The sequence below is a fragment of the Rhizophagus irregularis genome, chromosome 30 (genome assembly GCF_026210795.1).
Source record: "Rhizophagus irregularis chromosome 30, complete sequence".
NCBI classification, from domain to species: domain Eukaryota; kingdom Fungi; phylum Glomeromycota; class Glomeromycetes; order Glomerales; family Glomeraceae; genus Rhizophagus; species Rhizophagus irregularis.
The window spans coordinates 2006100-2017743 of record NC_089458.1 but is presented as its reverse complement, the minus strand read 5'-3'; the positions used below and the strand labels follow the sequence as shown (position 1 = coordinate 2017743).

Genomic DNA, 11644 nt, shown 5'->3' with positions numbered 1-11644 from the left:
AAATATTTCTACTTTTGGGCTTTAATTTCGACTTCATATATAATTAACACATCAATGCATTATATATGATAGAATTTTAATGTTGCAAAAGGAGAATAGCATATATAACTTGAAAAACAGGAAAACATATCCACCGATCTGCGGAATGGAAGGAATGCACCATATATATGGTCATCTAATGACGATCAGTACCAGGTTTATAATTTGGAAAATTAAACACGTAAACCATATAAATAAACACGTGAAGATTATCACTAATAATTGAAAAAAATCTTATTTTCAACAATGGAAATAATGTCTGATAGAGAAAATATTACTGACCAAGAAAATATTGACAAATTTCAAATTGAAAAAGTTTCCACTTATCCAATAAACAATAATATTTTGTATCGTGAACGTGTAAATAAAGTCACTAAACGTAGCTTCAACTATGTAATTATAAAAGAAGGTGTTTATCCTAATGGAACTCAAACTGGACCAAAGAGTCTACAAGATTCAGTAATTTGTAGTAGTACCAGCAATAACAAACGAAAAAAAAGACCAGTTCAACAATATAAGATTCCACATGGTTATATTGTAGAAACAACTTGGGGACGTGCATCCAAAAAGAAGACTATTCGTTGTGAAATTGATTATATTAATGAAATACCACAATTTCGTATTAAATATGGCTCCAACTTTCAATATGTTGTTTTTTCAAGCAAATCTCCATCTGATGCAGCATATAATTATGAGAGGGTATGTACTATATAAATTTTTTACTATATAATACTAATTATTAATTAATTGCAGGTATTATTCCTTGCATTTTTCAGGCTTTAAAACCAGAAACAAAAGCTACTCTTTCAGGTCCTCTTGTGTTTGGATTACAATTAAAAAGTGTAAAAAAAGCATGTGAATCCAGGAAAAGAGGCAATTTAATTAAACCAGCCATTAATTGTACTTCATCAACGCTTGAAAAACGTGCAAAAAAAATTGCATCAAAAGTGCTGGCTAGTTTTAATAATGATATCAGAGGAGTTTATCACCAATCTGACGAAATTGTATTAAAATCAGTTGAATTTTCAGTTAATAAACTGGATTTTCAATTAGATTACGAAGAAGGTATAATTTTAATAATTTCTTTTATCTTTAATCTCTTTCTATTTTCATAAAAAGTAACTAGTAAATTAAAATACAGTTTACTTTCTCTATAGTGAATTTTTATATAGTGAATAATTTGCTACAATAAAGAAAAGTTTAGGTAGATAAGTACAGATTTTTTTTATATATAATAAAATAACTTTTAATATAGTGAATTTCTCATTATAATAAATTTTAATTTCTGACTTATAAAGGGTGAACTGTATATATATTTTTATTTGATTTTCAATTTAAATGCATTACACAAACTTTTAGTTTATAAATTATTATTAGTTTTTTAAAAGTGTTGTAATAAAAATATAAAAAAAAATAGCATATATTTATCAAAATAATAGATAATAAAGGGATTTATAATTTTATATAGATGGCAAATAGACTATTTCAGGTTGGTTTAAATCTTTTTTTATTTATATTTTAGTTATGCTTATTTTTAGCTAAAAATTATTACTTTAACAATAATATTTGAATAATTTTCATGGGGTAAACCAGTTAATCTGATATATAAATTTGTATATTCATATTGTAAGTTGATAAGTTGAATCAAACTAAACCATTTTATTTTATTATATAAACATATTATTAAATTTACAAAATTTTTAATTTAACATTTCAACTGAATTTGTTTTAATATAAGTATTGCTATTACTTTTTGTACGCAACTGTATATTTACTATAAAAAATATTATTTATAAGAGATTCAATTTGCAGGCCATTTTGCAAAAGTACAATATATTTTTTTTTGCTGGTTAAATTTAACAAAATAAAGATATTATTAAATTGATTTTTCAAGTACTTCAACCAATTATTAAGGATATTCAAGAACTTGGGCATGGATATGAATTAGAAATTAATAATCAACGCGTATGGGTTATTGGTGAATTGGATATTATTACTTATTACTAGTGATTTATTAGTAGGTAATGAACAAGCAGGAAGAATTATAATGCATATTATGATGACATAACTGTATAATTCCAGAGTTGAAGCTAAAATTTATAAGCTAATTGGCGAGGGACTATTTATGGTACGGCACCATGTATTTTTCCTTCATTTCTTCCTTCCATCTACGTCACTATAATTTTTATACTACCCCTGCTTATTTCTTTGTTTGTGACACATGGGACACATCATTTAATTTGTAACACTTTAAAGTTTAAACGAGATTTTGCTATGTACTAAGCGATGGTTTCCATTTACCTAGTATATATAATTATAAGACCATATTATCAAAAAAAAACATATATAATATATATATATATCACATAATCAGGAAATTTTAAAGCAACTTCTATAAATATGGGACAAATGTGTACGTAAACAGACTACTATATATATAATCGTTTATTTGTATATATTAAAATTTTTATTGTAAATGGAGAGGTGGCAACTGAATTTGATGAATAATATACTTCCAATCTTCTAGTAAATATCATTGAGTATATCTTTTTATCATACGCAAATTCAAATAAATAATTTATTATCTGGAATAGGTTTAAAATAGATTTATTTATGCGATCCTTATAATAATAAGCTTCTAGGTGGAATAGTTACTAAATTTTTAGATACAAATAATACAAATATTTTTTTTTTTTCCGTTATTACTTATTAAAAATAATAATAATAATAATAATTTAAAAATTTATAACAATTATCAATAGATAAAAAAAAAATAGAAACAATTCTATATATTTAATATATTTATATATTATAGTATATTATAGTATTTACCTGATTCACCCAGATCAAAATTTTTTTTTTAAAAAAAAAAGCTATTATTAGTTATCGATAAATCTTTTTTACGTATTTATTTGAAAATTTATATTTTTTTCATAAACCATTTTGTTTTTTTTATTTTTTTGATTTGTTTTTTTTTGATTACAAAAATACTAAAATTTTTTTCAATATAATTACTGTAACCAATCATTAAAAAACATCATCAAAAAAAACACGTTAATAAGAAGAATCATAAATTATTCTCTAAATTTGTTCATTCCTATTTTAGTAAAAATGCATTCGATAAAAAAATTTGAGCATCGTGACCCGATGAGATTACTGGTCACAAATATTTGTAATATAAACTTTCGTAACAATTTTAATCTTGGAATTTTTCTCAAGTTTTAATGCATAAAAAGCACAAACACCAGTAAGATATTCTGATTTCTATTTTATCATAACAATGAACATTAAGTTATATATATATATATAAATTTAAAAAGAAGAAGAAAAAAAAAAAATTATTTAAAAAGTGGAGAAATTTTATGCGAATCAGATATTATATTAAATAATAATAATAATAATAAAGGAATGATTCAAATCGTAAAAATTCCGATAATAAAGGGTAAAATAAATGCCAATTTTTATAATAATTTATTAAACGGTTATGTACGTATAATTAAATTTAAATAATTTATTGTTATTATTATTATAATAATTTTAATTTTTAACCCTTTTTCATTCCTTATTTTACCTGTTTTTTTCCTTTCCTCCACCCCTAGTTTACAAAAGAGGAGCTTACATCTCGAATAAAATCTTTTAATCTAATTTATAAAACGCATCAAGAAAAATATGTTCATTATATATTTTTACCATTTTTTTTGCCAATATTTTATATTATAATAATATTACCTATTTTCATTATAAATCGTATTCATGGACGATATCTTATTGGATTAATTGGTGTGATATTACCTCTAATTTTTATCGGTTGCATTATTTGGTATCGTATTTTTAATACTAAATTTAAAGAAACGGTAAGTAAAAAATATATATAATATAATATATATATATAAAAAGAAGAGGGGTAAATTAATGAAATGGGGCTAAGCCGCTAAGGAATTTTCCTTCTTTAGATCAAACGGGAGATTAAATTTTTAATTACTACATTTAATGAATACGATTATGCACGTCACGTGCATTGGAGAATAATTAGAGAGCGTGATAATCCTAAAACCACTTTCCCCGTAGTATTTTTATCTAAATACGAGGTAAAGATATGACTAAAACTATATATACTTTTGTATTTTTATTTAATCGTAAATAATTAAAAAGTTTTCAATTTTTTTAAAAAAAATAGGAATATTTGACGATTGATATAGTAGATAATTTATATTTTTATTATAATATATCGTCTCGTTTTTCATCTCATTCGAGTAATAATTCTTTAATTGAAAATTTTACAATTGATTCTACAACTTCAATTGATAATTCTACCACTTTGTTAAGTGAAAATTCTACAATTTCAATTGATGATTCTACAACTTCAATTGGTTCGTTAAATGAAGATTCTACAATTTCAATTGATGATTCTACAACTTCAATTGGTTTGTTAAATGAAAATCTATCCCTTACATCGCCTCCACCGGCTTACTCTTTATCATATAATTCATTTTATATTTCCTCTAACTTTTCTAATATAACTCATAATACAACTATAAATATCTCGGAAAATCGTCAATCAATAATAGATCAACAATCTGTTACTAATGATAGAATACATTTTTTTCCATCTTTTCTTTCAAATATTCCTCCTCCACCGCCTCCGCCTACATATCAAGAAGCTCTTGACGATGATAGAGTATTATTTGTTGAAGGAAGAGACCAATTTGGTAATGAACAAGTTTACTTTGGTATGGGAAGAAGAGGCAGCGTGATTAGAGGGTGGCTGTAATTACTGTAATTGCGAAAAAAAGAAATGTACATTGTGTAATAAACGTCATAAACATATGATCAAACAACTTTGTGACCTTTTTTTTTTTGAAAACTGGTTTACTTACAAGTTATAATGCAATATAAGTGGCTGATTTTTTTGATATGGATTGATTTTCAAGAATCTGCTGACCAAAAAACCTACAAATTTAGATTTATTAAAAAAACCGAAACATAAACATAATGACCGCGAGAACTTTTTTTTTTATTTTAATCAGTAAACAATAAGCATGTAAAGACATTTGATCGTAAGGGGTGTGAGAATTTTTTTTTTGATAAAAAAAATTTTTTTCAAAACTGATTTTTTTTTTTATATATAAAGATACCCGATTATTTTCTCTTTTTTTTCTTTCTTTTTTTTTTTAATCATACTTCATTTTTCTAATAAATCCGATAAATCCCTTTTTTTCATACATTTTTCGCCAATTAACTTTATTCTTTCCTTTAAAAATGAATTGCTACAGTTGTTAGCAGTTTCATACGAAATTAATACTCACTCTATATTCTTCATTAAACGGGTTCTATATATAAGAAGTCTGACAATTTTTGGGTTGCTACGTAACTTGCACTCACAAAATATCTGGTTCATAGTTAAACCCATCTGTTTATAGAACTCAAAATAGAGCCGGTAAGTAATTCCCTAACCCTTCTGTTAAGTAAAAGAACTTTTATTACGTTCTTATCCATTAAAACTTTCCAACTCTCCTTTTTTTAGTTTCAACCTGCACTACGGTGCCATTACGTGATCGTACTAAAGCCTCTCCACAAGATCGAAAATTTCAAATCCAGTATCGAAAATTTTCAAGAAGCCAACCCTTCAAATGCGCGTAGTTTTGGTTATCATATAGATTTAGTGTATATTTACGTTCCAAAGATAACAGACAAAAGGAGAAATTAAAATTCACTCACCATTCAACAACATGACAGACAAAAGGAGAAATAAAATTCATTTACCATACAACATTCCATGTGGAAAATCTTGGACTGTTTTCAGAATCACTCACACATTTAGTTATCTTTGGTTGTTTAATTGACAAAAAAAAAAAAAATTTTTTTTTAATTATATTGCGCGTCCTTTACTTTCCTGGTTCGTAAAACTCGTCCAGGATCTTTTTTTTAAAAATTAAGAGAAAAGAAAGATTCCCCGTTAAAAACCTACTCATCTGGTTCGAACCTTCGGAATAAAGAATAGGAGAATTCTCTCTTCTAAATTAGAGTATTCTTCCTTCGTCTAGACTCCAGAATATCATCTTAGCCTTCGTAAAGTATATGTCAAATATTCAGTAACCCCACTACACTACACTATAATACCCACCACAATACCACTCCGTCAATTAAACAACGAACGTATTTATACACATTATTAATCCATTCAAAGAAAGAATAATCATTATAAATAATTTTTATACATATCTTTTTTTATATATATACATATATTACTGTTTTTTTTTTGTTTATATATTTCTTACGGTGTACTTTTTTGATCAATTTTTTTTTTTTGAACCCGTATGCACCTTATACGTGTAATGATAAAATAATAGTATACCGTTCACTTTTTTTTCCTTTTTTTTTTATTATAATATATAACTATTTTTTTTTTAACCGACAAAGCCCAATTTTTTAATAGAAGACTAATAATAATAGATTTTATTGAGTTTCTCTCTTATAAGTGAGAAAAGAAAAAAGAAACGAAACGAGCAAAGCATTACGATAAAAGGTAAATATTTTTTATTTTTATTTTTTTTTAATATAAAAAGAATAATCAAACATTTTGTAATTAAACCTCTTTTTATATTCAACTATTAATAGATCTTTATTTCCTTTTAAAAATACTTTAAATACTTTTTTTTAAAAAAAAGTGTAGTGGGGAACATTCATACATTTTATAATTGAAATGGGGTTGGCTTTGAGAATAACATAATGAAACACTCGAAATTTCCATTCGGAATCTAAAAAAAATAATACAAAAAAGCTCTCAGGAAAAAAATAATATGACTGCGCCAAATTGGTCAGTGCGGACGTGCACGTGGGGGTGAAAATTATTTAGTCTAACGCACGGACCATCGTAATTTTAATAATAACATACTGTATATAGTTAATTCATATTTTCACCCTTTTTTCTCTTCGAAAACAATATTAAGGTAGTGATTTGTAAGGAATTGGAATCCATAGCAAGAATTTTTTTTTTCAAATTGTATATATAGGAAATTTTTTTTAGAACCTTTTCCACCTTTTAAAAAAAAAAAATTCTTGACTTTGGCCTTCAACCAGTGAGATATTTCTAATCTGATGAACGATTTTCTAGGAAGAAAATAGAATATTTTTTTTTTTTAAAGCACTACGATAAAAAAAATCGTAAAAATTATTAAATGATGATCAGATGTCTCCTCTCTCATTTTGTTATTAATAATAATAACAATGGAAAAAGAAGTTAGTAAAAAGTAGAAAATTTGTTTAAATCGGCGGGAAGAACGTATGGGGAATGGGAAATCGTATGGGAGATCGCACGAAAGATTAGCCGTCGAGAATGTGAGTACGAATAAAATCGAATTTCAATAATTTCAATAATAAAAAAAAACTTCAGAAACAAGAACCGAACAAATGACTAGTAAAACATATAAAAAAAATTTTCTTATAATGAATAATAAATAATATCAGTAAAAATAAAAAACTATTAGACAACAACAGCAATAAACAATTATCAACCCCTAAATACAACTATGTGAATCGATCTTCTTTGGGAAGTACAGGAGATGTACAACCAACAATAATAAAATAACAGAATAATAAAATAACAGAATAATAAAATAACAGAATAATAAAATAACAGAATAATAAAATAACAGAATAATAAAATAACAGAATAATAAATAACAGAATAATAAATAACAGAATAATAAAACTTGTAAATTTATAATTAAAAATAGGCAGAAGATCAAATTAAATAAAAAACGTGCCTTTATATAGTTAGTTTTATTCAGGGTTCTTTTGTAATTTGAAATAAGAATTTCACGCAAAATGTCGTAAAACATTTAAATCTATAATTAATTAATTAAAGTCAAAAGTTTTAAATTTTCAGGAATTTTCAGGGATTTATTAGTTTATTATTATTATATACTTTATTATATACTATTTTTGTTTTCCTATATCAGATATTTCCTATTATATGAAAAGAAAAATTAATGTATTTTGTAAATAAATTTTTTTTTTCTAAAAAAAAAAAATCGTCGAAAATAATTTTGAATATAAATAAAATTAACACCTAACAATTGACACGCAATTTCTATGATAATCGATTTTATTGTATGTCTCTTTTTTTCGGTATTATAAATAGTAATAATAAATACAAAAAAAAATTATATTTTTTTTTTTTTTTATATAAATAGATGAAACTTGAAAGATTCTGATAAATTATAGCTAACGTGCGCTACTAAATAAATCGAAAGTAAAAAAGTATTCCAAAAAAAAAAAAGGAAATCCAGAAAAAAGATGCTAAAGTAATGTAATATATAATGTTCTGATATTATAAAGATAATTTTTTGTAAATAATAATATATATCTGAGTAATTCTAAAAAAGTAATAAAATGCTATAAATTAAATAATTCCATAAGGCGAGAGAGGGGGGAAAATGCAAAAATTATAAATGAAGTAATAAAGTGTTTACTAATACATGTATCATAAAATAAATAACCACACAAAATTAACTAGATTCTTGTTGTTTAGCAACTTCAATGTTTTGCCAACTCAAATTATTATTAGTATCTTTTTCTGAATCAGCAGGGACAAAACTAGGTGGAAATCCCCCATTGTGATTGTGATTGTTGTGATTGTTGTGATTGTTGTAATTATTATGATTGGGGTTGTAGTTAGGGTACTTATTTTGTTTTTGTGGTAAACTTGTGTTATTATAGCCATTGGGGTTTTTGTTATTTGGTCGAGTATAATTTTTATTTTGATTTTGAGGTCGTTGCCCATTTTCTGAAAAGGAGAAGAATATAAATAAATTGTGAAAATATATATATATATATATATATAAAAAAGCCTTTTAAAATATTTACCAGTGGGGTTAGGGTTACTAGAACGAGGTTTGCCAACTTCAACTCTTAACGTGCCTTGCTTCTCGTTCTTTGTCACCCCGTTAAGACTAATAGCCTTAGTTTGTGCAAGTTCTGTTTTTAAATCAACATGGGCAAATTGTTTTTGAGCTGTATAACGGATATCTGCAACCTATATACAATAATAAAAGTTAAAATAATCTTATTTCTAAAAAATATATATATATATATATATGTATTATATACATACGTCAATATCCTCACTCTCAAATAACTCTTGTAATTGTTCTTTTGTCGCAGAACCAGGCCATGATACGAAAATAGTATACTAATAATATTGTTGAAAGAATAGTGTTAAATAGTCGTCAATTTTTTATTTAATTCTCTCTCAAAATTAACTCCAATTTTAATTTCTCACCTTAGGACCCATATTATTATTGTTGTTGTTACGGTTGTTTCTATTGTTATTATTATTGTTCATTCCATTCGGATATCCATTTTGGAATCTTTTTTGAACATTATATGTGGTCGGCAAGGTGGTCTGTAAGTGACTATTATGACTAGGATGAAAGTGATGATCTGGATTTGCCTGATTTACAATATCTGTGTCAGTTACTGTTCTAAATCCTTGATTAGACTAAAGAAAAAAAATAGAAAAAAAAAGAAGAAAAAAAAAATAGAATATAAATATTTTTTTTAAAAAAAAAAATATATATATATTATTTTTTTATGGGAAACAAAGCAAAATATACGTATAGATACATACGCTAAAATCTTCATGAGAATTGTGAGAATTGTGGGAATTGAAATTACGATTTGGATTAAATCTCTGACTATTCACTGAAAGTTCATCTGGTCGAGTAGAAGTTGATGGTTTAACTATGATAAATAAGAAATTTTAATATAAAAAAGTATTTTTTATTTTACATAAATCCAATCTTATATTAACTATACCATCAATATTGGAATTTGGGATTGAAACAGAAGGAGGAATGTGGGAAGCTTGTTGTAATCTACTACTAAAGGTCGGGTGTCTATTTGAATTTGGATGCTATTTATCAAAGAAATAACAAAATAATGTTAATACCCAATTCATTTATTTTTTGATCTATAAAAATAATAAAATTAAAAGTATACAAAATATACCTCCAAAAAGTCATCAAGTGCTTTTTTCAAAGTTTCGGCTTTATTCTTAATATCACCATGACCACCATGACCGATCTAATATTACCAAATCAAGGGGGGTAGGGGTAAATTTGAAAACAGAGAAAATTTAATTTGATGTTCATAATATTAGAAAAAAATTGAAATCATTGAAAGGAAATGAGTGACGCACTTGTTTTGATAATTTTTCATTTTCTTCTCTTAATTTGTCGATTTGTTCTTTTAAAGTTTTTATTTCTTTATCCTTTTCCTAAAAGAGTGATAATTTTCAATAAATACTATGAATACACACGGTGAATAATAACATGGGGAACAAAAATTGGTTTTGTTGATTTATAACTTACTTGAACAGCATTTTGAATTAACGATTCAAATTGCTCATGAATATTCATTCTTGAAAATTGTCCTATTGTCTAAAGAAATACAAATATGTTAATAAACACTTTACATGTAAAAGTATTTAGATTTTTTTTTTTGATCTTAAAGTTTACATACAGTTCTACTTGTAGGTCCGTTTGAAAAATGAGGCCCTTCAAAATTATTTTCAGGTGTTAGAGACATTTATGAACTTTTTTTCTTTTTCTTTTTTTCTTTTTATTCTTTAATTCTTTATTATTATTTTTTTCTTTCTTTTTATTAAAAAAAAAAAAAGTTCAAAAAAGTGAAAATAGCTTACTTTGATACGAAGAAAACTTTCTTTGAAGAGGAAAAAATAATAATAATATTGGTTACAAAGAGTAAGGGGTGGGGAGGAGGTTTTTTTTTTTTTTTATAAAAAGTAGTGTTCCAAAAATAATAATTTTTTTTTTTAAAAAAATTTTTGAGTGGTTCCTATCAATGTTATAATGGATTTATATATTTTGATGCAAAAGCAAAATATCTCGGATACACGGAGGATTTTTTTTAAACATTTTATAATTGAGTAGTTTTGTTTCATGCGACTTGACAATCATAAACTATCAACAAGCATATTAAAATATATTAAATATTATATTAATATAAAAAAAATTTTTTTTTGATTTACTTTGCGTCGCATATATTATATATAAAAAGTAAATATATACATTTATATATAAATGTAAACAGTTTACCAAAGATTTTTCCAACCTTCTAGGTATAGTATATTACTTTTTTGTAATTACTATTGTGATATTTTTAAATAATTCTCGAAACTTGATAAAGTAATAAAAAATTCGGGTGACGCTAAGTTGCATTTACAATTGATAATGACAAATATTTATTTTACCGAATTTATACATATATGTATATATATGTATATATGTATATGTATTATATATTATATCATGAAACACTATAATACTAATGAAAAAAGTAAAACTTGTAAATTTTTCTTTGTAAAAAAAAAGATAACACAGCATAATAATAGTTAATCAAAAATGAGATTATTCAAGTAAAATCAGGTTATAATTCAAGTTTTAATCTTCTTTAAGATTAAAAAGAAAAATACAAAACCAGATCAAAATCAAAAATGTAATAAAATTAACAATTACAATTACGATTTTTACATTTTTTTTTTAAAAAAAATAAACCCTGAACGTTGCATAATCATTAATCA

At 24.7% G+C, this 11644-nt stretch overlaps 3 protein-coding genes across 5 annotated transcripts; 2 read left to right on the top strand and 1 right to left on the bottom strand.

The window, feature by feature from the left end:
* Positions 1 to 285: 285 nt before the first annotated feature.
* Positions 286 to 1218, top strand: OCT59_021848 (uncharacterized protein; the record flags this gene model as incomplete). Its single annotated transcript, XM_066146789.1, has 3 exons — positions 286 to 738; positions 816 to 1104; positions 1181 to 1218. 3 exons carry the CDS (start codon positions 286 to 288, stop codon positions 1216 to 1218), a joined length of 780 nt encoding a protein of 259 aa, XP_066005894.1.
* A 2917-nt stretch (positions 1219 to 4135) lies between these two features.
* Positions 4136 to 8125, top strand: OCT59_021847 (uncharacterized protein; the record flags this gene model as incomplete). Its single annotated transcript, XM_066146788.1, has 6 exons — positions 4136 to 4175; positions 4239 to 4789; positions 5440 to 5476; positions 5564 to 5636; positions 6519 to 6565; positions 6658 to 8125. The coding sequence occupies 6 exons, from the start codon at positions 4136 to 4138 to the stop codon at positions 6684 to 6686; spliced, it is 777 nt and encodes a 258-aa protein (XP_066005893.1). The 3' UTR covers positions 6687 to 8125.
* Positions 8120 to 11104, bottom strand: OCT59_021846 (uncharacterized protein; the record flags this gene model as incomplete). 3 transcript variants are annotated; one of them, XM_066146787.1, is made up of 12 exons in its annotated part: positions 8147 to 8827; positions 8908 to 9076; positions 9155 to 9232; positions 9323 to 9493; positions 9671 to 9783; positions 9859 to 9955; positions 10051 to 10125; positions 10241 to 10318; positions 10413 to 10481; positions 10564 to 10598; positions 10745 to 10760; positions 11093 to 11104. In XM_066146787.1, the coding sequence occupies 12 exons, from the start codon at positions 11102 to 11104 to the stop codon at positions 8550 to 8552; spliced, it is 1191 nt and encodes a 396-aa protein (XP_066005892.1). In that variant the 3' UTR covers positions 8147 to 8549. The 3 variants fall into 3 exon arrangements, with proteins under 3 accessions (XP_066005890.1, XP_066005892.1, XP_066005891.1); XM_066146785.1 differs by lacking the exon at positions 11093 to 11104 and having other exon boundaries at positions 8120 to 8827; positions 9323 to 9541; positions 10745 to 10951; XM_066146786.1 differs by lacking the exon at positions 11093 to 11104 and having other exon boundaries at positions 9323 to 9541; positions 10564 to 11026.
* Positions 11105 to 11644: the final 540 nt, after the last annotated feature.